Here is a 27,270-nt window from a genome sequence, read left to right on the forward strand (position 1 = left end):
ATGGATGGATGGATGGATGTTCAGAGCCCCTAAAGTCCTGAAAGGTGATTTTCTTTTATCTTGTGTGCACAAGATAATAAAAAGATTTTTTTTTTTTAAAATCACCTTTTGGGACGGGCAACATAGTGGTGTAGTGGTTAGTGCTGCCGCCTCACAGCAAGAAGGTCCGGGTTCGAGCCTCGTGGCTGGCGAGGGCCTTTCTGTGCAGAGTTTGCATGTTGTCCGCGTGGGTTTCCTCCGGGTGCTCCAGTTTCCCCCACAGTCCAAAGACATGCAGGTTAGGTTAACTGGTGACTCTAAATTGACCGTAGGTGTGAATGGTTGTCTGTGTCTATGTGTCAGCCCTGTGATGACCTGGCGACTTGTCCAGGGTGTATCCCGCCTTTCACCCGTAGTCAGCTGGGATAGGCTCCAGCTTGCCTGCGACCCTGTAGAACAGGATAAAGCGGCTAGAGATAATGAGATGAGATGGGGACTTTAGGGGCTCTGCAGGTTTAACTCCACAATGATAATGCGTGGGCCAGATCTATTTGTGTCCAAAAAAAAAAAAAAGTTATTCCTTTTACAATGTTTACAGTTTAGTACACAGTTTAGTATTGTCCCAGTGGCTTTGGGCTTCTTCCTTTCAGTACACACACACACACACACACACACACACACACACACACGGCCCTGCCCTGAAGGGGCGGGAAAGATAAGAGCTCACAGACTCACGCGAAGGCGCTCGAGCTCACCGTAATCAAGACAGTGCTGTTGACACGCGCGCAGCGCCGCAGACTGATAAGCCTCCGTGGAATAGAGAGAGGGGAAGAAATAAAAAAACACCAGTTCATTTTTACTCCAGTCGAGACCAGTACGAAGAAAAGGACTACACGTGAATCCTGAAACGTCATGCAGCACGATCAGCGGACTGGACATTAAGAACCAGACTCGGAAAACTCATTAATTTGCAAGTTTGCTTTTTGAAAGTAGGAGGAAATCTAGTAAACAGATAGTTGGATGACTTTTCGCGCGTGCGTTTCGCGGCACCGACGTGTGCTTCTTTAATTTGTTGATTCCTAATGAATTTAGCTTTGCATTTAGTTTTAATTAATAAGCGGACTCAGGACTAAAACGATACCGGTGCAGCTTTATTGCAGACACTGTGGAGAAGAACCTGCGTGTTTTGTTCCTGCGTGGAGTTTTGGAGCGCGCGCCGCTGATTTCCACGCGCGCGCGCCGGTGTGTTTGATCAGCGCCTGAGCGCTCGCGCGTCGCTGTCCCGCGCTCCGAGTGCTGAGAGGAGCAGAGCAGAGCAGAGCGAGCGGGCCGCGCGCGCCTCTCAATGCGGCGGAGCGATGAACACTGGGCTCTGCTGGCTGCGCGCGCTGCTGCTCCTCGCGCTGTGTCTGTGCTTCGGCGGCGCAGAGGTAAGCCCTGCAGCGCGAGACTCTTATCACCTCTTCACTTCCATGAAATCGCAACAATGTATCCGATCTCAGGAGCTTGCTTCAGGGATGGACTGATTCGATATTAGTATCGGTAATCGATACCGAACTGAATCAATATCAGATCAGGTTCATTTTTCCGCATGCGAGCTCACTGACACGGGGCGCATTTTCTAATTACACAAAAGTGTCTTCCAGCTTATCGCCATCATTATACCTGATGTTTTGTGTAACTTGGCAAAAATAAGCTTTCACAGAGTTGGTTGATGATTAGTGACGTCAGTATCGATTCTGTATCAGCTATAACCCCTTCGGACACAAGGAAAAAATGCTATGGAACTTCATGTGTCCGAAGGGGATAACTTGTATTTTTAATTTTTAAGTTTAGTTTATTTGACCAGAATATTAAAATTACGACAAAACAATTCATATGAAAGCGTGTATAGTTTACAATAAATTATGTATGTACACTACCGTTCAAAAGTTTGGGGTCACTTTGAAATGTCCTTATTTATTTTTGAAAGAAAAGCACTGTTCTTTTCAATGAAGATCACTTTAAACTAATCAGAAATACACGCTATACATTTTTAATGTGGTAAATGACTATTCTAGCTGCAAATGTCTGGCTTTTGGTGCAATATCTCCATAGGTGTATAGAGGCCCATTTCCAGCAACTCTCACTCCAGTGTTCTAATGGTACAATGTGTTTGCTCATTGCCTCAGAAGGCTAATGGATGATTAGAAAACCCTTGTACAATCATGTTAGCACAGCTGAAAACAGTTGAGCTCTTTAGAGAAGCTATAAAACTGACCTTCCTTTGAGCAGATTGAGTTTCTGGAGCATCACATTTGTGGGGTCGATTAAATGCTCAAAATGGCCAGAAAAATGTCTTGACTATATTTTCTATTCATTTTACAACTTATGGTGGTAAATAAAAGTGTGACTTTTCATGGAAAACACAAAATTGTCTGGGTGACCCCAAACTTTTGAACGGTAGTGTATCTGGTTAGGAGACCCCATAAAAGCCGTTGCAGTAGGGACCATCCAGCCGCTTATCCTGTCCTACAGGGTCACAGGCAAGCTGGAGCCTATCCCAGCTGACTATGAGCGAGACGCAGGGTACACCCTGGATAAGTTGCCAGGTCATCGCAGGGCTGACACATACGGTGTAGGCAACCATTCACACTCACATTCACACCTACGGTCAATTTAGAGCCACCAATTAACCTAACCTGCATGTCTTTGGGAAGCCAAAGCACCCAGAGGAAGCCCACACAGACACGGGGAGAACATGCAAACTCCACACAGAAAGGTCCTCATCGGCCGCTGGGCTCGAACCCAGGACCTTCTTGCTGTGAGGCGACAGCGCTAACCATTACACCACCGTGCCGCCTGAAAGTGTATATAATTTACAATAAATTATGTATGTTCTGGTCAGGTGACCCCTACATACAGTAGACTTCATAAAAGCCGCTGCAGTAGGGACCACCTTCTCATCTCATCTCATTATCTCTAGCCGCTTTATCCTTCTACAGGGTCGCAGGCAAGCTGGAGCCTATCCCAGCTGACTACGGGCGAAAGGCAGGGACCACCTTTACAGTATATATTAAATATTATTTAATTTTGTTTAACACTTGAATCAACACTGTTAATTGATTATCTATATTCTGTCATTTCAATCAATAATTGATTATGCGTGAGAGTAATGGGTGGGGGTTGGTGATAATGGGGTTATGTTTTCATAGTTTGGTGGGACGCAAATGCCCACTCAAGGATAGGAATATCAGACAGTTTTGATTTTGATCAGATTACTGCTTTTTTTTTTTTTAATGTTTACTTTTGGTGACTAAGGATAAGGATGCTCAAGTACAAATGTAAACTCAATAGCCAGCTCTGTATCATGTCCATTTCTAATTGACTAATTTCATTTGTGCCATCGTTTTAGCTTCCTTAATTCATACAGCAGTTTATTTAAAAATAAATAAATAAATAAATAAATAAATAAAACCCCAAACATCAACTTCACATAAAAAAATACTTTTGGCTCTTCTGTTAAATACTTCTTATCAAAACTACTTAGTAATTACTAAACTTACTGACATTTTTTTTTGCTATCAAATGTCAATAATTACTTGAAAAAACTTGAAATAAACTTGATAAGGATAAGATTAGGTGTAGGTGTAGGCATGGCATTAATTAGCTGCATTAATAACTGGACGTAATTGTAAGTGTGTATGCGATAAAAGGGCTCCATCCACACTGTCACTTCTGACTCAGTGCAACAGTGGGCATTATTTCAACTCCAAAAAGAAAATGTCTGTTTACACTGAGGAGTCCTCTTAAACCTCGTTTTGCCTCAGTGCACTTTGATGAACGAGTTTATATAAAATTCCGTGTGGAATGGTATCCAAAGAACCAAATTTATCAGATGATAGTCCATAAGATGTGAGCGACAGCCACTCACTACGAGTGTTATTACTGTACAACACCAGGTTAAATCAGAATGTACACATCTCCCCATACCACAGAAGACATTTTTATGAAGAGCTCTCAGAAGATCTTATGATTTGTTAGTCTCACCTGTGATTTTATTGTTTCAGAACAGGGGAGTGAGTCTTGTAACTGGAGCTATGCTCCAGTATGACGGAGGAGAGAGTGAGGAGGGGTGTGTGGAGGGGTTGCAGCATGCTTTTTTCATCTTTAAGGCAGATCCAATCGCTGCAGGCCTCTTTTACCTCTTTGACTACAAATGTGTCTGCACTTTGAGGTGCACTTTTAGGAAGTCCCCCTTGTAAGAACGTAATTTTTTAAATCGTTTTTCATGGTTTATGATTCGGATGGAAGAAGCTTAGGGGAAAGATAAAATATTATGTAGTGACTAAAATTAAGTGTAGGCATGTTTTAGTGAGTATATATATAGATAGATATACTGTTTGTCAGTTCACGTGTATGAACTTGGTGGTTGTTTAATTCATTTTGAGTCAAAGTGGCGAGTCGCGGCATACTGTATACACTAAAGGGGAAATTCCTTCGAATAAAAATCCCCCTTTGTTGCCAGCGATGTGCTGAGAAAAGAATATTCATCCAGAGAGTATGAAAATGGCCTGATTTCACAATCCAGCTTTAACCAGATGGAACCATGGGTAATATTAGATCTTATATTGCCATGGTTTATTTGGGCATGTGTTCTGTGTACATTTTCCACATCTAAATATAAATCCTTCCTCAGTACTTTTTCCTCACAGCATGCATCCCATTGTTTCTCTACAGGAGCAGTAGAACCCACTCTGAAATGATCACATCTGGATGGCAGAAATTGTTCCAAAACATTTCTACATCGTTAGTGCCAAATAAATGGAACCGGAATCAGTGGGCCATAGATTAAGCAATGTAATTCAATATGGTTTTGTTCATACTGACGTCTTGTGTATATGTATTTACCGTACATATTGGACAGATGATTTGATCCAAAGCTACTTACAACAGGGCTTAGCATGTAGCCTTCAGGATGTGAAGTCTGATAAACTCATCAGTGTGTGAGTAGGCAGTAAGTTGTAAAAGTTACTCCCAAAAATGTTGATCTTTTTTCTTACAAGCACAGTTAAACACGAGTAAGCAAGCTACTACTTTACCCTGATCCTTCCCCCCCCAACCATATGTGTTATCCTTTTACAATATCAGCTACAGGATGTACATTGTCAAGGTTTTCAAACAAAATGAAACAACGGACGGCATACAGCATTTTCACCCTTTGATTTTTTTTAATACATTCAGTGTTTCAGGACAGGAGTGACTCGGTCGATTTCTAAAAATGAGCATAAGTAAAAAGGCACATTTGCTAAAGATGCTCTCAACTGACTATCCAGGAAAATATAATATTATACCGTAATATTTTATTGCACACTATTGGACACACATACTATATGATTTTAAAAAGTAGAGTAAAAAACTATAAAAACATTGAGGAGCCAGTGTTTCAGTGTCCGATTTTAAAAGAGATCACCATTTATCAAGATATTTAAGTATTAGGACTCATGTTAAGATTATAATTTTAATGCTACTGTACCTAAATATCCAGAAGATCACAACTAAAGCAAGAGCGCAGCTAGAGAATGCTATCTAATTATCTCAAGGCATTTTCCCATTAACCTGCTTAATACACAATTTGAAATTGCAAACTAAAAAATGAGTAAAGGAAGCCGGTGAATATAAAACAAATTAAATATTGCAAAAAAAAAAATCTGAAATGGAACTCCATTTTCTGCATTTAAGCCATGGCTATTGTTGTGGATGCAATCGAAATCACCATGCCGGTGCTTATCAGATCGTAGATATCCATCACTACGTTTAATTGGAATGACTATCACGAGTGGAGGAAACTCAGCGTTAATCACATATCACTCAATACACACACAATTGATTTGCAATTGTGTTTTGCTTCTATTTTGTGTAAAACTGCAATGGATACCCACCTTCTGACAACTTGATTATCAGTTTGGCTCATGTTATATTGTTTCTGGTAACTCATGTGTAACTGGTGACCTAACCACTTTTTATCATCTAGTAGAACTAGCGTAGAAAATTTACTTAAAATAAACCAAATTGAGAATCCCAAGTGGCGCAACAGGAAAGCCTTCGCGCTAACTTCCAGAGAGTGTGCGCTTGTATCCCGACAATCTCCCCTGTCAATCACGGTGACACAAGCCAATCATGGGTGTCTGTGAGCTCATGTATGTGGAAGAGGGCAGATAGCACTTTCTTCCCAGTGTGTTATGCTGCTCTAAGACTGAGCATAAGCAGCAGTTTGAAAAAAAAATGCAGTTGTCTGGCTTCGTGTATCTTGTGTTAGCTCTCACCCTCCCCAGTTAGTAGCTCTTGTATGATGGGGAGAACTGGCTGGTGGATGGGAATTGACAAATTTAGGGAGAAAACGGGGGTTGGGGGGGCTCTCACCAAACAGGAAAATAATATCTCAGTGATTTTGAAGATATATTTATATGTATATTCCATATTTAAATAATATTGGCTGGCGTTGAATGGTCTATCAAATATATTCCATTCAGCTCGCATGATACTGAACGAGTCACAGACGAGTTTAATATCCTGCTAGCTGAATGGAATATATCTGATATACCACGAAAAAAGGCATTATTATTATTATTATTATTATTATTATTATTATACATTCTTTTTGGGTGTTCAGCACGTCTTTCTCTTTCAAAATTCTCTCAAAATCTTCCGTATTTAATGAAGCAAACCTGGCGGCCATGTTCATTTACAAACTGTCACAGTCACTCGCTAGCGCGGACGTTTTACTGGCAAAGTAGTTTAAGTAGTTTATCTTATGACATTTTCAATTCACTGTGACAGTTTACTGTGGGCACCACTGGCAAACAAAGAAATGCTTCTGTGCATGTGCAGCAGAAAACTTTCTCATTGAATATTTGCATCAGCTCCGACGTGTGATATCATGTTGTCTTGACAACCATGCAATATCGTAAACCATATTCAGCACTCATTCTCCATTGGGTAGAGTGGCGTAATACACGTAGGATAAGCGATATGATAACAATATTGCATGCTATCAAACCAAACTCTCGCAGTTACCAGAGGACTAGCCCCCCACTGTAACCCTAGCTATGTAATATAGGCGAGAGGCTGAGGGCTACGAAACGGAGATCGGTGCTGCCGAACGTGCCATGAGTGGTGCAGGAAGGACTTTGACTTTGATCAAACCAAATGAATGAAACCTGCTGGAAGGGAATAGAATACATGTTTTTATTCCTTCGAAAAAGTGTCCTGTATGTATAATAATTTTGGATATAGAATCCTATTTCGGACAGCCGGTGATGTAGTGGTTAGCGCTGTCACCTCACAGCAAGAAGGTCCTGGGTTCGAGCCCCGTGGCCGACGAGGGCCTTTCTGTGCGGAGTTTGCATGTTGTCCGTGTGGGTTTGCTCCGGTTTCCCCCACAGTCCAAAGACATGCAGGTTAGGTTAACTGGTGACTCTAAATTGACCGTAGGTGTGAATGTGAGTGTGAATGGTTGTCTGTGTCTGTGTGTCAGCCCTGTGATGACCTGGCGACTTGTCCAGGGTGTACCCAGCCTTTCGCCCGTAGTCAGCTGGGATAGGCTCCAGCTTGCCTGCGACCCTGTAGAACAGGATAAAGCGGTTAGAGATAATGAGATGAGAATCCTATTTCTGCTGAGTTCTATATTTTTGGAAAATAAAGATTCTCTTAATTGTAGTGACTAAATGGGCCAGTAAGTCACCCTGCAAACTGAATCAGCTGTATTGTGTCTATACTGTATTGTCATATTTACTCTTTAAATATGTCTATTTTTAAATTTGTATATTATATGTTCTCCATATTTTTTAATTCTATTTATATAGCTACTTTTGTCTATTTTTAAATTCGTTTATCTAAACTGTTCAAGCACCAACAACCAAAACAAATTTTTTTGTATGTGAGAACGTACTTACCCGTAACAATAAACTCAATTCTGATATTCAATATTAGACATATTATTGTTAATAGCCGTTTTTTTAAATCGGTAATCATTAATGGAAGAATCACATTACTGATGGGAAGTCTCAGTCCCTAAACAATAAGGTAGTGACTACGAGCCTATGGCTTTTGGTTGGATTTTTTTTTTTGGACCCCCTTTTTTTTGGCTAATTGAATGACCTGTCTGAGCCGACATGCGTACGTGCCTGAAGCTGAAGTGTCAACAGGTCTTAATGGACCAGAACGTTTATGAGCACTCAGGACCACACGATTGAGATAAGAACATAAAGAAAAAGGGAATGTGGCCCAGAACCGGTGCTTTTTGGCTTTGTACACTGCTTCTCCTTGTACTTGTGAAATAATAAATCATGCATATCAGTGATTTACAATCCAATCCTCTTCATCTCTCTCTTGCTTTGTTCATATATATATATATATATATATATATATATATATATATATATATATATATATATATATCTCAGCGATACCCCTTCTATTCTTCATCTGTCCATCCCCCATTTCCTCCCTGCCCCCTTTCCTGTCCTATGTCTCCATTAAGTGCTGCCATATGAGTAAGAGCAATAGTCACCCAGTGGCCTCTGTCTGGACCTATGCAATGAACAGAGTCCTTGTGCAACTTCAAGCACTGAGACAAACCAGCTTCCTCTACTTACCTCTCTCTACACACGCATTTGTGTATGTGTGCACGTGCATGTACACACAACTCAAAACACACATAAACACCCATAGAATAGCACCACGAACACTTCTGTTCAGTTTAGGGCTTAAGACAATGCTTTAGGTATACACTGTGTTCACAAGTGATCATCTCTCTCTCTCTCTCTCTCTCTCTCTGTCAGAGGGATCCTCTCCCCGTAGCTCTGGCTGAGCTGATGAAGAGCGGCTCTGTCTCCTCCACAGAAGATCTGCAGCTGCTGCTGCTCTCTGACTCCGTAGGTAAATCTGCTCCTTCCAAATTCATCATTTTTCACATACCGCATCACAGTGGTCCATTCATGCTTTTTTTCCCCCCTCACAGGCAGTGCTCTCTGTTCTCTCAAACCTCACACAGTCTCAGTTACAGCTCATAAATTAGAACACATTGATGTGTTGAAAGTATTAAATAAAACTACGGACCAGCGTTAGTACTTGTAGCATCCGGGACCAAAGGTATTTTGCAGTTCAGTAAGCAATATGTGTAGCATAGTTTCAAAGGTACAAAAAACTGGTGATATAACAACATAACAATCAGCTGAAATGAAACCAGACATTCTTAAAAGTAGAGGTGATTCTAAAAATCGTAACGAAGTACATTTACTCAAGTACTGTACTTAAGTACACTTTTCAAATATCTGTACTTTACTTGAGTATTTTTTTTTATACTTATGACTTTAACTTTACTGCATTTGAAAGACAAATATCATACTTTTCACTCCACTACATTTCTATCAAGGTCCTCGTTACTTGTTACTATGAAGCAGCTTTGAAAGTGGATTTTTTTTCTTTTTTTTTCTAAAACGTGATTGGTTTTTTCACAGATGACACTGAGACAGCCTATCAGTAATCACTAGGGTCACGTCACATCCATAGACTGTATAAAATCAAGATCAATGATTTCTCAGCAGCATTATTTGAACACAATCAGTTGATGGCAGAATGGAAGGAGGCAGTTCTTCTAGGGAATGCATGCACCCGTGGATATAGCTAGAACCCATGTTTCAGTTTTCTGAAAGGAATAAAGAGTCATTTCGTTTTAAATGTTTGCTTTGTTTGCCTAAAACGAACCGCATCACGGCCTACAAAAACTCGCCGTCCAACCTGTGGAAGCATATTGAGGTATGTAAATGTTTTATTCCAAGAGAAAGCTTGCAATGAAGTTGTCTGTGCTTTTAGAGCTAGCAATAACATTGCAATAGCTATGCAGTCTGGTTAGTCAAAGGACATTCTATGGATTTGCCCACCAAGTTGCCATAGCCTTGTCCACGGCTAACATTAACACATAGCTAGTTAACTTGGACACTGTTAGTTAGCATGCAAAAATGGAGTTACGCTAACATGAATAACATTAACTTATCTGAAGTCCTTTCAGAAATATGTTTTAGCATAATTTTGCCAAATAAACAGAATGTAGAACTCATTCTTTTCGAGTAGCATTAGCTATCCAGTATGATTTCGAGTTTGAAAAGAGTTTGCTAGCATGTCAGGTGGAGTTTCACTGACTAGCTAGCTTAACGTTAAACCACCATGATGGCACAGCATGTGTTCATTTTGTGAATTCACATTTCTGTCTTTGATAACGGCATTAGGTTTTGTAAGCATTGTGGCAATAATACAACGATGCGTTGACAGAAAATGTACTTTTAATACTTAAGTATTTTTAAAAGTAAGTGCTTCAGTACTTTAACTTAAGTAAAAATTTGACTGGACAACTTTCGCTTGTATCGGAGTAACATTTGACCAGTGGGGTCTGTACTTTGACTTAAGTAATGAAGTTGGGTACTTTGGCCACTTCTGAATAAAACTGAACATACGTAGAGCTTTATTTGGTTAAAAAAAAACAAATCTTACTCTCCTGGAGAAGTCAAACTGAGCCAAGTTTCCCAAAAGCATCATAGCACAAAGAGCATCATTAAATGGTCGAGTAAGCAGCACAATGAACACTCTCTCTCTCTCTCTCTCTCTCTCTCTCTCTCTCTCTCTCTCTTCTGGTTTAAGATGATCTTAGTGTTAAGAGGTTTTTGGGAAACACTACAGTAACAACTCATTCACAGTTGTATGGTGATAGTCCATATAATCTAATAAGCATTATTATTGAACTAAAAAACATAATTGCGGATGTGCTAATGCTTTCTGTAAAGCCCGGCGCACACGGGCGACTTCTCATTGCAAGCATATTGCGATTTTTGGACGCAAGTTTCCCCTCTTGGGTAGCTGCATGTGCGCATTATCTGTGACCAGTGGGCGATTTAGGGAGGGGTATGCAAGTCACGTGGAAATCACGTGACTACTTCGTGGGTGGGGATTGACTTAGCCTTTGGAGGTTTGGAGCCAGAGTTTGTGCAGAAAGAACAAGAGTCAAAGTCAGGTACACCATTTGATAGGCCCACCCCTTTCTCCAAAATACCAAGGTGCAGCATGTCACCAGGGCTGTCAATCACATCATCCCTAAGTGATTGACAGCCATCATGTCTTCTTATGATATCGTAGAATAACATTTTAAAATCTAATTGCTGGGGAAAATAAAAAAAAAGTGCAGATATCAGCAAAGGGAAAACTGACTGTTCGAATTAGACTCTGAAGATGGAAAGACAGTTTAGATGAGAAACGTGACATGGAAAATTGGCTATTTTGTCATTGAAACACATGGGGATGGACAGTGGTACACATTATACTGCAGCCAGCCAGTAGGGGTGCTAGACCTGTGGTTGTTTCGCTGTTTAGAGATGTTACACTTTACAGATTTCTTACAGTCATTGATTTGAACCCCTAAACCTATTAGTTTATTATTATATTTAACAGTTATTCCACAAAATTGAGTTGTACATGAGCTGATAGCTGACGAGGCGACAAGATTGAGCGGAATAACTCTTTCATTCTATCCACATTCACTGGATTTTGAGAAATGGAGCATTTTTATTTTTTGCAAATTCGATAAATAAAAACTTTATACAAAACGTCCGACAAAATCATTTCTGCTTAGAATGTAAACAAACCGGCGAAATGACAGGAGCAATTTGTGAAAAATGCGATAATAATAATTCTTGAAAAATTAAAAAAGATATGTTCTTACCACAACTTTTCCAGGGTGTACCCCGCCTCTCGCCCATAGTCAGCTGGGATAGGCTCCAGCTTGCCTGTGACCCTGTAGAACAGGATAAGTGGCTACAGATAATGGATGGATCGATGTTCTTACCATCAAATACTCTGAGTCCATATTTTGTTGCTTTTTTGTATTTTTTGGGGTTTTGTTTTCTAGTAGAGTTTTTATTACATCTTCGGTTGCTTCAGCAACATGCTCCGCCATTTTCTACTTCTTCTTCTTCTTTAGGGTTTTTTTGGCAGTTGGACGAGGTGCACTACTGCTACCGACTGGGCTGGAGTGTGGAACAGGCGATATCGGGGGGGAGAGACTATATTCTTTTAGCTATTTCTGTTTCTTTTAAATACTTGATAACAAAGTGATATCTGACTTGATTCACTCCGCCATTTTGTTTTTCTCTACTCATGGTATACGAGCTGATAGCCTAGTAGTAGAGTAGCCAATCAGAGCATGCGATTGCTCATATCCAGTGAATGTGGACAGAATAATATGAATGATTGATTCAGTTACTGCTGTGTATTTAATAGGAAATGTATTATATGGGGTGATGCAGTGATGCACTGTTGCCTCCCAGCAAGCAGGTTCTGGGTTCAAATCTCATGACTGACTGGAGCCTTTCTGTGTGGAGTTTGCATGTTGTCTCAGTGCCTGTGTCGGTTTCCTCTCAAAGAATGTAGATTAGGTCAACTGGCGACTCTAAATTGCTCATGAATATGAATGGTTGTTCATCTCTGTGTTAGCCCTGTGTCAGACTGATTATAACAGTTGTTTGGGAATATTGTAATAGTAACTGCTGAAGGAAATGCAGACAAACAATAGAAGTCATAATAAATGTTGTAGAGATAACGTCAGTCAGGTTAATATAGAAGCTATTTTTTATTACAGATGACGATTCAGAGAGCGAACATGCCAACAATACCAACAACCGGCTGCCAAGGAGCCTTCTGGGTAAGTTTCAGACAGCTTATTATTTATATCTTGTTTTTCTCTATCTGCTCCTACCTTTCTACTACTTTCTTTCACTTTTGTTCTGTCTTTTTTTTTTGCTCTTTTAGCTACTGATTAAGATTTTCTGTGGCAGTTATAAATCACACTGAGATGGCTGACAATAAACCTTATGCAGAATCCTCAGATGTTGTTTTAAAAATCCATTTGTATCTACGCTGATGACTGATGCCAGTTAGCTGCCTGCTTGACTGATGGTTCCGTGTGTAAGTGTGTATGTACTTGTGCAATCTGTGTGTGACTGGTGCCTTCATCTCAGTGATAATAGCCTCTCCATCACACTAAGCATCATTAACTCATTCCCCGAATCAGCAAATCGAACCTGTCGATCACGGAGGTAGAGGTGCTTTTCAGGCAGCTGGATCAAATCACTGTCCCTATCATGACAGAGAAAAATGTGGAGCATCCACATAATATGGCAGGACTTTCATGCCAGTGCTGAGTGAGCTCTTTTTAAGACAACCCACAGCACAAAATTTATTCTGCAGCACTTGTAGCATCTGTTATGCCCACTGGCTACATCTCTAACTGAAAGAGCGTGTCCTCAGAGATCTATGTTTTCTAACTTCATCAGCATATATTCACTTTAATTTAATTTAATACAGTTCAGTTCAGCTCTGAACAAAGCTTTCTTATTGTTATTCATCATACAGTGAAATGAAAATCTTACATGCATGAAAGAGACAAGGGATAATGACTGGGTGGTTTGGGAAAACCCATTGGATGTTGCTGTAGCTGAATTCTTGGAAATAGCCAAAAAGTTTTTTTTTCTTTGTTGTAACATACTTTGGTACCTCAAATTTAAGAAGCCAAAACAACATTCAATGTTTTATCAAATTCTACAAAGCCTTGCCTAGGCTATCTTCCTGAAGCCATAGCTTCATGGTTAGAGAAGCAGCTTTGGGACCAAAAGGTTGCCAGTTTGATTCCCTGGACCAGCAAGAATGGCTGAAGTGCCCTTGAGCAAAGCACCTAACCTCCAACTGCTCCCCAGGTTGCTCTGGGTATGTTATAAGTTGCTCTGGATAAGAATGTCTGCTAAACGCCATGAATATAATGTAATGTTGTATAAGGAGTGAATTTAACAAACATGCTGGTACAAACAGTTAATTTGCCAGGGGGAAAAATGCTCTAAATCTTGGTAATGAAGTGTGATTTCCTCACACAGTGAATGTCTGGCTTTGAATAAATTTTGAGCTATTTGCCATAATGAAATGGACATAAAGATAATCAATTCAGTTTCGAAGCAGATACAAATTGGTAAAATGTCTGTCATGTTCCTGTGCCACAACCAGAATGAAAATTTTAAATGTAATTTTCTCCTTTTTCACTTTTGTGGTAAACACATTTTTAAATGCTACAACAGAATCATATTTCATGTCAGACAAGTCTGCAGTACTCATATATATCAGAAAATGTCAAAATTGGTTGTATACTCATCGGACAAAATGACAAAAAGACACTGACACTACGCTTTTCATAGCAGGTATGGAGGCTAAGAGGGTTAGAGCAAAATGTCTACCCTCTTTAACGTCCTCCATAACATCTAGGATTTTTTTTAAATTGCAGATTAATTGTGAACTAAAGATTTGTTATGAAAAACCCTTGATGGTTGCAAATGATTTTCACTCAACTATGTAGTCTTGTCATTGAAACGTTCTTGATTATACAGGGTGTTTAAAAAAAAGATATTATTTGAGATGTAAATATCCCAGAAACTACATAGTCTAAACAAATTAAACTGAACAGGCTTAAAGGAGAAACGAAGGCAAATTTTTTATTAGCAAAATTCTATTTATCTCATTTTATTAAATATCGGAATGCATTTTTGATCGCTATTTTGTCACCGCTATAGCAAGTTATGAGTGTTTGAAATATGCTATGGAATATATCAGTCCATATGTCAAAGCAATGGCTGTAAACGAGATTCGTTGAGACCTGTGCGAGACATCGTAGGACGGAAATAAAACGTACAACGGAAATCAAAGTGACCGACATCTGCCAACGTTGTCAAAAGACGCATGCACTTTCTTTCAAATGCTGACGTAATCAAGCCAGAAGTTTTGTTTGTTTTGATAGCAATCAGGAAAGTTTGAAAAAAGTAGGCAGTAATAGTCATTTAAACTCGTTTTTGTGCAATATTTCATTTGGAAAACAGTTTTCAAAATGGCGGCGCTGACACTTCACGTTTCGAAGTCTTGCACAAGTCTCGTGAAGATCGCGCGGATAAGCGACGCCTGCCGTGGACCAAACGAACTAAATTCAACATGGCTAAAAACCGAATAGGCCGATAAGGATAATATTTAATTGCAATTAGTTGCCAACATGAGTCACAATATAAGGTTACTAAAACCAAAAACATAATTGAATAACACGTTAATTAAGAAATAAAGCAAGTTTAAAAATGACTTCAGTTCCCCTTTAATGTTGAGCAATATAAGATTTATTTCTCAAAATCTGAACGAAAAATTCAAAAGTGTGTGGATTCCATGAACGATTTCACAAATTTTCAATATGCATGCCGCCTGAGACACGGCACACGTCAAGTCAGTAGTCCAGCTCCTGCCAAACACGCTACAGCATGTCTTTGGTAACAGTCTCCAGTGCTCGCTCTTCTTATGGACTCCTTGGGGCTTCGCAAGAGTTTTTTCCCAAACCCGCTCGACCGTCTCTTCCGATGCTGGCAGTCGTCCAGATCCTTTTGCCCTGCACAGACAGCCTTCCTCTTTGAACTTTTTGTACCATGTCCAAATCTGCATTGCAGTTGGTGCATTATTTAGAGAATTCTCTCATAAATGCACACTGCACAGTCTTGTTCGACTGTGTTCGAGTGTACTCTAACACACAAAACGCCTTTTCTTTTCCAGTGAATGGCATTTCTATACTTGAAAAGATAAAAACAAAAAACATCAAGCATAAAATTGTGACCTGTTTCCACACATGCTGTTAAAATTTGAGGTCAGTCGAACGAGAATTGGCAAAGTTATTAGACTGTGAAATTATATCAAATTTTTTGAAACACCCTGTAGTTTGACTCAGGGATTCAGTAGCACAATTCATGTAGTCTTTAATCTCATCACATCGGCACGGTCAATTCTGTTACACAAAGCTGTAATGTTTTTGTTGATTTTCTCCCCAACTTTGTCACCATTACCACCTACCAGTCATCTCTCCTCTATCCTATGACAACTGCCAAGCAAGGAGGCTAACATGTGCTTCCTCTAACAAGGCTAACACGTGCTTCCTCTAAGATACATGAAGCCAGCCACACACTCACGGGAAAGTAATATCTGCCCTCTTCCGCATACCTGAGGTCACAGACACCCATGACTGGATAGTGTTGCTCTAATTGACAGGGGAAAGAGCATGGCCAATTTTTGTTCCCTTGGCTCCCAGCCACAGATGGAACAACAATTGGGTGAATGCTTTTATTGCACCACTCAGAAATCTACAGTGGGGTCCAAAAGTCCCACAATAGACCACTAGTGCTTCTATTTTACACTCTTTTCTCATTTAATACTTCAATTTTCATTGCAAATTATAGCATTGACAACAACTTAAGTGAAAAGTAGAATCTTTGAAATATTTACGTGAATTTCAGGGTTTCTTAGTATTTGCTGTGTCCCCTTTTTGCTTTATTGCCAGTGTGCATTTGAGCTCCACAAGCTTGTGCAAAAACTTATGATCCATTTCGGATCAAATCCATCAGTGTCATCTGCATACATGCTTCAACAGAAGAAATGCGACAGGAGGAAAATATGACCTTTTGTACAAATCAGTTAACGTGATCAATATCACAAATTTGCTTACATTTAAATAGGGAACTAGGAATAGTGCTTCATCTTGAATATTAAATATTCAAGATATTGAAAATTTCCTTTCTTTATTTTACATACAATACTGTGCAAAACTCTTAGGCACTGAATTTTCATACAAACTTTGTTATAGATTTCTATTTTATGACTTCTACATTATCCAGTCAGTACAAAAAATATTTTAGAGTCCAAACGTTCGTTTTTCAGCACAAAATTAAATGTTACAGAAAAAAAAAATTTAGTATCTGTACAGCAAAATCCCCAGTGTTGAATTAACACCCAGAGTGTTGATTTAACACACTACTGTGTTTATATATGTCCAACTGGATACAAATTAACTCTGAAACTGCTAATTCAACACTGGGGAATTACATAAGAGACCATTTTTCAGATTAAAAAAAGAAAACATAATGAAGGCTACTGGGTTTTGGTGCAAAATTAAGACGCAAGTGTGACAGTCAAAGTGACCAGAAGAACTGTGGCTGGTTCTGGAAGATACTCAGTAAAACCTACAGCTTATTTCCTTATAAAACTGCACTCATTGTACCTGAGACTTCTATTTTTTTTAAAGCAAAGGGTCGTCTCACACCAAATATTGACTTTGTTTCATTTATTATGTCTTACTGCTGTTTATAGTGGACAGTTGGGACAGTTGGACAGTTGGGGGTCGCGCCTGGAGGACGCTCTGGACGCTTGCAGTGGTGCTTTTGTGGCTGGGGACTGCAGGTGACTTGCTGACTTTAGGACTGCAGTTGACTTGCTGACTTTGGGACTACGATTGTTGTGAACGGTTTTGCGCTCGGGTTTCCGTCGGTGGGGGTTTATAGCATCAATGAAGCTGACTTTATGTTAGGACTGTTAATGTTATAGTCATGTTGTCTGTTGTTGCCCGGATGGGGATGGGTTCCCTTTTGAGTGTGGTTCCTCTCGAGGTTTCTTCCTCGTGTTGTCTGAGGGAGTTTTTCCTTGCCACCGTCGCCACAGGCTTGCTCATTGGGGATAGATTAGGGATAAAATTAGCTCATATTTTAAGTCGTTCAAATTCTGTAAAGCTGCTTTGTGACAATGTTTATTGTTAAAAGCGCTATACTGTACAAATAAACTTGACTCGACTAGTACTTTTTTAATGTTGAAACATTTCATTTCATTATTTTTTTAAATCCATTTTTGGTCTACAGCATTTCTTTACATGTACCTAAAACTTTTGCGCAGTACTGTATGTCAAAATTATAAAACCTTCTGTTTATTTCCCATTTTAAATGAAAAAAAACCCCAAAACAAAAACAGATTTCCAATGGAATCTCAGATTTTTGGACCCCACAGTAGGTGTGATCCTTTTTGATGTTATTGATGGTTCTGATTTTTGCTGTTATTACAGTTAACCCTAACCCTAGGACATTTATGACCCCTGACCTCGATGTGACTGATTAAAGCATTAACAATCTATACTGTTCTAGTCATTTGTAAGAATGCATTTAGTCAGATTTCTTGAATTTTAGTGGCTTATGAATTTTTGGCTTGTTGCATAAGTATTTGTAATATCCCTGTATTTTCCTCTGTAGATGCTCAGCCAGCACAGCAAGCCCAGTGTAAGGTGAGGACAGAGGTCATGGAGGTCACCCGCTCTATGCTGGACCGTAACAATGCAAACTTTCTGTTATGGCCACCATGTGTGGAGGTGCAGAGATGCTCCGGTTGCTGCAACACAAAAAACCTAAAGTGTGTAGCTGTACTCACCCACACACGCTATCTACAGGTACGCAAACACACAAATTCAAATGTATTGTACTTGCTTATATTTAAGGGCTGCTCAGTTAGTAATAGTTTCATAGTGATCACCATATTTGGCTTTTTTTAGTGACAGGAATTAAATGATTGATACTGAATAACTTGCCTGAAATTAGTAAATGATTGTTATGCATTGAATGTGTGAGAATGTAATGGTAAAGTACAACTAGATAGATACTGTGACTAAAGTCACAGTGAGTTGCGCTAGCTCTTACAAACCGGGACGTCTGGTTACCGTACCCTATAGATCCGGAACAGTAAGAGATACAGAATGATGCTTAGTGAGGGGAAAAAAGCCTGTTTTTGATGGATCATTCTGGTTTGGTGATCCAGATCAGCACCAAAAGTCATAGCAATGTAATTCAGCCCAGACGTATTCTGCATGTGAAATTTGGTGATGATTGGTTGAAAACTGAGGAAGAAATAAGTGATTGAAAAAAAGCCCATTTTTCACGATTCATTCTGGTTTGGTGATCCAGATCAATACCAAAAGTCATAGCAACTTAATTCAGCCCAGAGATATTCTTGCGAAATTTTGTGATGATTGGTTGAAAACTGAGGGAGAAATAGCATCCTAAAATGTTAGGATAATAATAATAATAATAATAATAATAATAATAATAATAATAAAGTAGAAAGATCCTGAGTGAGAGTAACAATTTGCGGCAGCGTTGCTAGCACAAATTAATTAAAAAAAGTCCTACATTGGCCGACTAATGGATAAATAATCATGAATTCAACATGAATCAATTTGTCATCATCATTTTATCCATGATGCACCTGCCTTTATTTGAACATACACACTAATGCACACATTGCTGTAATCTTAAAAGCAAAGTCTGTATATCAACAAATTTACAGCCATAAACCCATCTATTGTCATGCTTAACACATTAGCAAAGTGTTACCATGTTTATCACTTTGCAACTACTTTTTATTAGAACATTATAAGCTGAAACCTCACTCATTCCCTACTCTTGTCTAGGTGATGAAGATACAGTATATGAACATGCGTCCAGTTTACAACAAAGCCGTAGTCTCAGTTAATGATCATGTGGAGTGCCGTTGTCAGCCTGCTCCTCGTCCAGCCTCCCGCAGAAAGTCTCCTGCTCGCAAACAAGAAGCAAGAGATCGCTCAGGTAAACCTCGCTATAAAGATGAGCTTCACCGGAGAGATGAGCTTAAACCTAACCAGAGGCTTAAACTAGAGGATCTGCTAAGCCACAGCTGGCTGCCCCTAGAAAATGGACAGGATGCCTGGAGCCATAATAAGACACACCATGGAAAAAACAGAGGTCATTCCCTTGGAGATGGGAGGAAGTATAATAGCAGCTCCAATAGCACAAATGGCTGGTCTTCTGAGAGACTGACAAATCCTCTGCCCAATCACATTAAGACAGAAGATACAGGTTTACTACTGCACAATGTAACAAGGGCAAGAGAGAAAATGAGAGAGAAAGAGGTCAAAGATATGGAAACACAGAAAAACAGTACAATAAATGATGATAGGCTGAGTAATCAGTCGTTAGTAAATGGGGTCAATCCCACTGAAATAACCAATCAGATTCCACAGCACGAGTCAGAGCTAATACAATGTTCAGGTCACAGCAAGAGTGCTGAGAGCAGTCAAGTACACAGAAATGAGACGACTTCCCAAATAGAGACCAGCCAGAATCAGATGCACAGTGAAGCACATGTTGGGCAGACCAATCAGACTATGGTTCCTAAACCTGCAGAGAAAACCAATCAAAAGCAAGGCCATGCCTTTAATGCAGAAAACGAACCTAGTACAAGGATAAATGGAAATGAGACCCCAGAGACAGAGAGCACTCAAGAAGAGACAGAGGAGACCAGAAGCAGGTCCACTTTGCTGAAGGAAAGGAAGGCTTTAGAGGAGGAGAAAGAGGAGCTTCTGTTACTTCACAAGCGCCTTGATGAAGAAAAGCACAAACATTTCCTCAAAGCACAACAACACAGTCAACATGAGGACCAAAAACAGCACCAGCCACACCACAAACCTCAGCAAACCCACACGACTACACAACGGACAGGTAACAACACACAAGCATGACATGACTAAAACAATTTAGCTCAGATTTCCCATTTGACAAATGTTGAGGCATGGTGACTACCCCACATGGCGACTACAAGTTTGGTGACTGCTCACTGTGTGTTTCTATGGCAACCAATATTATGACGGTTCAACAATGTGATTTTTTTCAGTATTTGAGTAGTCACGAAGGCTCTGATATTTTTAAATACGCTTGATTTTCTTACAAACGAATTCTGTAGTGTGAAAGCATGTGACTAGTAGCACTGAGTAAGAAAGCCAGTAAGAGTCTGAGAGGAAACGTAGTTCATCTGTTTTCATGCGCAGCAGATCCCTGAATCCAGTTTAACAGCCATCTGTTTGTGTAAGAAGGAGAGGGAAAAATGTAAGCACATTCACAATGCATCTTTTATGCAAATGAGAGCAAAAATAAAAACAAGCAAGACACGATTCTTCGTGGCACACTGTGTAAAAAATTGCTATACTTTTTTGAGCTATAACTCCAGTTCTCCAGAACAGACAGTACTCACTACTCACGTCTACCCAACTAATCCTTTCTCCATCATTTTTTTCTTTTACTCTTTTTTTCATGTTTCTAAATAGTGACAATTCAGAAAACTGCATGATTGACAGCTCTTGTGTATATTTTCATGAGGAAGTGTGATTTGAAGATCCAGCACACTTATTTGCAATTAAAGATTGTATATTGTCTGTAAGCGGTAGTCTAGACCACATATCCACCAAACCAGAACGTCAAGGATGTAGTAGCTCATCTAGCCTGCCATCAAAACAACCATGACTACCAAAACATCAAGCAGAACTGAAATGTGACAATGTGAGAGAAGACCAACCTCCATTACAAATTGTTTACAACAGGAAAATCAACAAAGGACTAAATTGTGTTCCTCAAGGGAAGATCTACCCAAAACATTGATCAGAACTGAACGTGCATGATAAATGAGACAGGAAATACAATTCTAGTCAAAAGAAAATTTGTTAAGTTGACCTAATTACTGATTTGTAAGCAAAAAGTTGACAATACAATGACTAAGTTAAGCAGCACGGTGGTGTAGTGGTTAGCACTGTCGCCTCACAGCAAGAAGGTTCTGAATTCGAGCCCAGTGGCCAACAGGGGCTTTTCTGTGTGGAGTTTGCATGTTCTCCCTGTGTCTGCGTGGGCTTCCCGTGGTTGCTCCGGTTTCCTCCAAAGACATGCAGGTTAGGCTAATTGGTGGCTCTAAATTGACCGTAGGTGTGAATGTGAGCCCATGTTTACATTAGACCGTATCAGCGGATCATCAGATTAACGTTTTTAAAACGATTAGTGTGCACACAGCAACACCAATACACGATTTGCATGCACACAGCAATGCCAATACACGGATACGCTCGGCTCCGCAGGCATCCTGCGCTCCAAATCACTCCACCCTGAACAGCGAGTGCCCTCTGAAGGGTGCGCACTCCGGCCCTGCGCAGCTCACACAGCGCGCGAGTGAAGTGCACAAGCCACGATTTGGGACTGAGCCGCTGTGTGTGTGATCCCAGCGCATATCACTCACTACTTGCAAGTGGAAGGATGGCAAGCCTAAAGACAATCATAACTACACAATGGGCAGTATTTGCATCAGTATTTGCAGTATTTTCATACTTTTATACTCTTTAATGAAAGGTGATACAAGGCAGAAGTCCGCGCCGTTTTTCAGCAGTCGCGTCACATGACCAACGCCAGCGAATCAGGAAGGTGGATGTCACAGTGACGTTGTCCAATGAGACGCCAGCTAGAGCTCAGCACAGCGTATCCGTGTATTCTCAATGTTTACACAGCACCAGAGCTGACACGATCTGGATTGAATATGTGGACGCTGGCGGATTCCCGTTTCCCGGCATTTCCAGGCGGTTTAATGTAAACGGACAGTGCATCTGCGAAGAAAACGAGACAGATACGGTCTAATGTAAATGTAGCCTGAGTGTGAATGGTTGTTTGTCTCTATGTATCAGCCCTGCGATGACCTGGCGATTTGTCCAGGCAACTGGCGACTTGCCTCTCGCTCATTGTCAGCTGGGATAGGCTCCAGCTTGCCTGCAACCCTGCACAGGATAAGCGGTTACAGATAATGGATGGATGACCAAGTTTTGTGCAGAAGGACTAGTTCTTTAAAACGAAACAGTCAAAACTGAAATCCATTGAGAATTGAGGGAGGAGATATGATTGAACTGAAAATAAACAAAATTGTAAATGAATTGTTTACAACAGGAAAATCAACAAACAAACAAGCAAGTTTTGTTTCTCAAGGGACGATCTAAACATTGATCATAACTGAAATCAAATGAGAAATGAGAGAGGAGCTAAAACTCTAGTGAGAGGCCTGGAAAATTCATTAATTTGGCCTAATTACTAACTCATTACAGCCCAGTGAGTTGGCCTAGTGGTTAGCATGTCCGCCTCTCGATCAGGAGATCACGAGTTCTACTCGCGGTCAGGTCGTTCCAAAGACCATCATAAAAATGGTACCATCTGGCAAGGCATGCTACAATACAGATGCAACTGGGGAGTCAAACTCACGCGGTTACCAGAGGACTAGCCCCCCACTGTAACCCTAGCTATGTAATAGGTGAGAGGCCGAGGGCTATAGAAACAGAGATCGGCACCAGCCTGTGTGCCATATGGTGTGGGAAGGACTTTACACTAACTCATTAACAAAAATTTGACAAAACAATGACCAGGTTTTGTGTGGAGTGATGAGTTCTTTCAAGCAAAACAATCAGAACGGAAATCCGCTGGAGAATTGACGGAGGAGATACTAAATTGTGGACGATGTACGGCACACCATGGCAACAGCTCATTGGCCTTATGGCCAGATGAGCTAATAACTGATTGAAGTTATGTAGAATGAGCAGATTAGTGATTTGGAGATTTTTAAATTCTTGTAGTGCGCGAGTCCGAAGTGTGTACTTATAATATTCAGGAGCTAATATTACACATTCTGAGCATATTTTAATTAATCCAAGCATTAAATGATCTCTCTGTCTTTATTCTGGTCTTAGAAAGCAAAACAACTACCCCTGTCCGAGTGGCCACTCCACACACACACACCCGACTGCCCCATCGTCCACGAAAGAGACTGAGGAAACACCGCAACCGCATAAGCAAGGCCGTCATGAGGGCCATGCTCATGTAGCATGAATAGGTAAGGTACGTGAAACACACATTTACACTTATTCTCTTAGGTTCCCTGTAAAGGGATCTGAACAGATGGTTTAATTTTTATAAATCTAGAATAGTTCACTATCCAAACAATCCTTGATGAAACCTGTTTTCGAAGATTGTATGCCTGTGCAATGAGCATTATAGTTAAGTCACTATGATAGCAATAACTTACTATTGTTACTATTGTTATTCCTCTGTTTTTCTGTATTCTCTCTTGTAGACACATGTAAGGTGGAGTACCTGTCCAGATTGTTGCACTATCCTGAATGATATAATTTATTCATGTCTTCCTGTCCATGGAGATCCACAGCCTCTAGTACTAATCCTAATGCAGTAACCCTGTTTCTGGGAGAGTCTGCGTTTGGCAGAGATCTAGGGGCAGAGCTACATTCCTACCATATTCCCCTGATGTAAATAACAGCGATGTTATTAAAAGGGGCAGAAGACATGAAGACAAACAGAAGGGTTGCCCTGGATTCAGACTGACTGTCAAGTAGTTGATACAACTCGTCAAAAGTGCTCTGATGTCCTTTTGGAAACCTGCCATGACTCTGTGGAACAATGGGACTGAGGGAGTGGGCTTGGGAATGTGTTATTGAAACTTAGGGTAGAAAAAGACTCGCCTGGAAGTCTAGAATGACCCCCCCCCCCCCCCCCCCCCCCCCCCCCAAAAAAAAAAAAAACCCTCTAGAATAAAAAAAAAACCCACTGGACTTTAGAAGATTGTTGGAATGAATGGGATTGGGAAACACTCTGAAATAAGAGGCTGGCCTACAAGCTCATTGAGCTCTCTAATGGCTACACTAATGGCTCGTTCAAATGGAAAGGACTGGTTTAGGAGATCTGTGCAGTGGAGCTTTCGAGCTAAATGCTCCCTGGAATTAAAACATGGGTCTGGAGAAGATCTGTGAACAAAAAGACTGATCAAGAACTCTTTGGAATGAAAACACTGGTCTAAAAATGACTACTCTTGCAGCTCTTTTAAGTGGCTTCTGGTTTAGATGTTCTGTAATGTGGAAATGATCAATTAAATATTCTATGGATTGGTAAAAAGTGGTTTAGATGACCTGGGGAATGGAACGACTATTCTAAATAATGGAATAAAGTCCAGTTTACATTCTCTACAGATTAGAAAATAGTGGTCTTGATGATCTCTGGAAATAATGGAATCGTCTTAACGTTCTTTTAGAAGTTTTCTAATGACAAAGACTGGTGAAGAAACATCTTTAATCAGTAAGCATGTCGTAATAGAGATGGAAAAAAAGAGCTTCCATTATCCATTAAACTGACATAACCACTTTCTCTACTAACCATAATCACCAGATCCACAGCTAGTTTGAGCAGTGTACTGTTTCGTAAATTCGACAGGAAAAAAAAAAATCTTGCACCCTATAGCTATACCTGTCCCTCCAGGGGAACCCTTAAAACCTTTATATAGAACTGTAGTGGGTTTCCCAAAAGCCTCTTAACATTAAGAGCATCTTAACTAGGAGAGAGAGTGTTCATTGTGCTGCTCGTTCTACCATTTAACGATGCTTTTTGTGCTACGATGCTTTTGGGAAACTTGGCACTGCTGATTGTTTCTCCATCATGGTCATGATCCCAGGTAGTGTACTTTTAGGAAGCTGAGAACCCTTAAATGTGCAAAGAAGTCTTGAGGAAGCTCTTTTATTGGTAGTGTTTAGTCATATCTGTGGAACATAATACAGCGCTGTCAGTGTCTAAGACATGCTGGACAGCTTCACTTCGTCTAGTTATGAGCTCGACATAGACAAACACGAGTATTTTCATTTATCCATTCATTCAGAATGAGAAAGGTAAAGAAAAAAGGAGAGAGAAGGGACTAAGGATATAACTCGAGCAAATTTTCAGTGTTAAACAGTGTTTCCAGTATTTCTGGATTGCTAAACTATAATGCAATATTGAAGTCACAACCACTTAACAAATCATATGCAATACATAAACACAGCAACAATACTGTTTTGCTTTTCTTATTTAATTTTCATATTATTTAATTTGACTGCTAACACTGGAAATTCTCAGATGGCAAATAAAGGCTTGCAGTTTTAGTGTATTAATATGGACCTCTTGAAATATGACGGTGCTATGTAATGATAAGAAAACAGCTTTACTATTAATGTTATTTATTCTTTTACAATTGCTTTGTGATTAGTTTCTCTTCATTCATTTTTCCATATTTGTTTCTCTGCATTCTGTTAAAGGCGTATTTGTGTTTTTTTTCTTTTTTTCAGCTCTAGATGTATGTGAGGCAGTGTTTCGCACCGCAAAAGGAATATGAATAAAGAACTAAACTAACCTGAGCTAAAGTTTCAGATGGGCCATTTGCATTTCATGATTTTTTTTAGACACTCGCCAGCCACTTTATTAGGTATACCCATACACCTGCTGTTTTACACTGTTGTCTAATCAGCCGATCCCTTGACAGCAACACAATGCATTAAATCATGCAGATACAAACCAAGCGCTTCAGTTAATGTTCACTTCAAACATCAGAATGGGAAAAATTGTGATCTCAAAGTGTGACTTTCTTTCACTGTGGCATGGGTGTTGGTTTAAGCCAGATGGACTGGTTTGAGTATTTCAGAAACTGCTGATCTCCTGGGGTTTTCACACACAACAGTCTGTAAAGTTTGCACAGAATGGTGCGAAAAACAAAAAAACATTGAGTGAGTGACAGTTCTGTGAATGGAAACAAATGCCTTGTTGATAAGAGAGGTCAGAGGAAAATGGCCAGATTGGCTTGAGCTGCCAGGAAGAATATGGCAACTCATATAATCACTCTTTACAATCGTGGTGAGCAGAAAAGCATCTCAGCATGCAACATTGGGTTCCACTCCTGCAGCCAAGAACAGGAATCTTAGAATCAAGAACACGTTCCGATTAAAGTGGTGGCCGGTGAGTGTGTAAATGCAATAGTAGAAATGTGGATTATGCTTCTGTCAAAGCTAAGCACAGAATGAAATTTAAAAAAACAAACTTACATATCAGAATCCATGCCCAAGATGATTTTTATGTGTTATGTTTGTGCTTCAGCATTGTCTCCATGTCCCTGTTTTATAAAGTTATCTAGGATCTACTGTGATTTATCATTCACATTTTTCAATTTTCACTTCCTTTTTCTTGTCCTTGCTTCATATTGTACATTTACTGATTTGGTAATACTGATCCCAGAACCCTTTTCAAACTAAAGTCATATGTTCTTTATTTCTCTTTTCACCCTTTCTCTCTTCATCTTTCTCTTTCTTATTCTTGTTGACATTGTCCGAGTCCCACTCCTTTGCCCAGTTCAGCAGTGACACAGGAGTGTATTAGCTTTGTCCCAGCCAGTCTGATTAAAACAAACACTTTGCCATTACGGGTGCTGTTCACCCCCTTTGCCTAAAACAGCCCCTGCCTGCTCACATGATTATCACTAGTGTAGGGAGGGACGGAGACTCGAATTATTATATTATTGCATGTCAAGTCTGTAAGCCGAGATAGGTTAATAAACCGCATAGAGTCTGTTTAAGATCTGGTTAGCCAGTTTGCAAAATAATTTTATGGTATCACATCTCATGATACTGATATACAAATTTCTTCAACTTGGAAAAAAAAAACCTAGAGAAAGATTTTTAGTGTTAAT

At 39.9% G+C, this 27,270-nt stretch overlaps 1 protein-coding gene across 3 annotated transcripts; it reads left to right on the forward strand.

Moving 5' to 3' along the window:
• Positions 1–743: 743 nt before the first annotated feature.
• pdgfbb (platelet-derived growth factor beta polypeptide b) lies at positions 744–24,285 on the forward strand. Of its 3 annotated transcripts, none has more exons than XM_060902635.1 (7): positions 744–1,409; positions 8,802–8,898; positions 12,647–12,709; positions 18,144–18,337; positions 19,355–20,420; positions 23,465–23,612; positions 23,848–24,285. In XM_060902635.1, exons 1-6 carry the CDS (start codon positions 1,338–1,340, stop codon positions 23,596–23,598), a joined length of 1,626 nt encoding a protein of 541 aa, XP_060758618.1. In that variant the 5' UTR covers positions 744–1,337; the 3' UTR covers positions 23,599–23,612; positions 23,848–24,285. The 3 variants fall into 3 exon arrangements, with proteins under 3 accessions (XP_060758618.1, XP_060758617.1, XP_060758619.1); XM_060902634.1 differs by having other exon boundaries at positions 23,465–23,607; XM_060902636.1 differs by lacking the exon at positions 744–1,409 and having other exon boundaries at positions 8,851–8,894; positions 23,465–23,607.
• The last annotated feature ends 2,985 nt before the right edge of the window (positions 24,286–27,270 follow it).

Source organism: Neoarius graeffei, chromosome 20, assembly GCF_027579695.1.
Source record: "Neoarius graeffei isolate fNeoGra1 chromosome 20, fNeoGra1.pri, whole genome shotgun sequence".
NCBI lineage: Eukaryota > Metazoa > Chordata > Actinopteri > Siluriformes > Ariidae > Neoarius > Neoarius graeffei.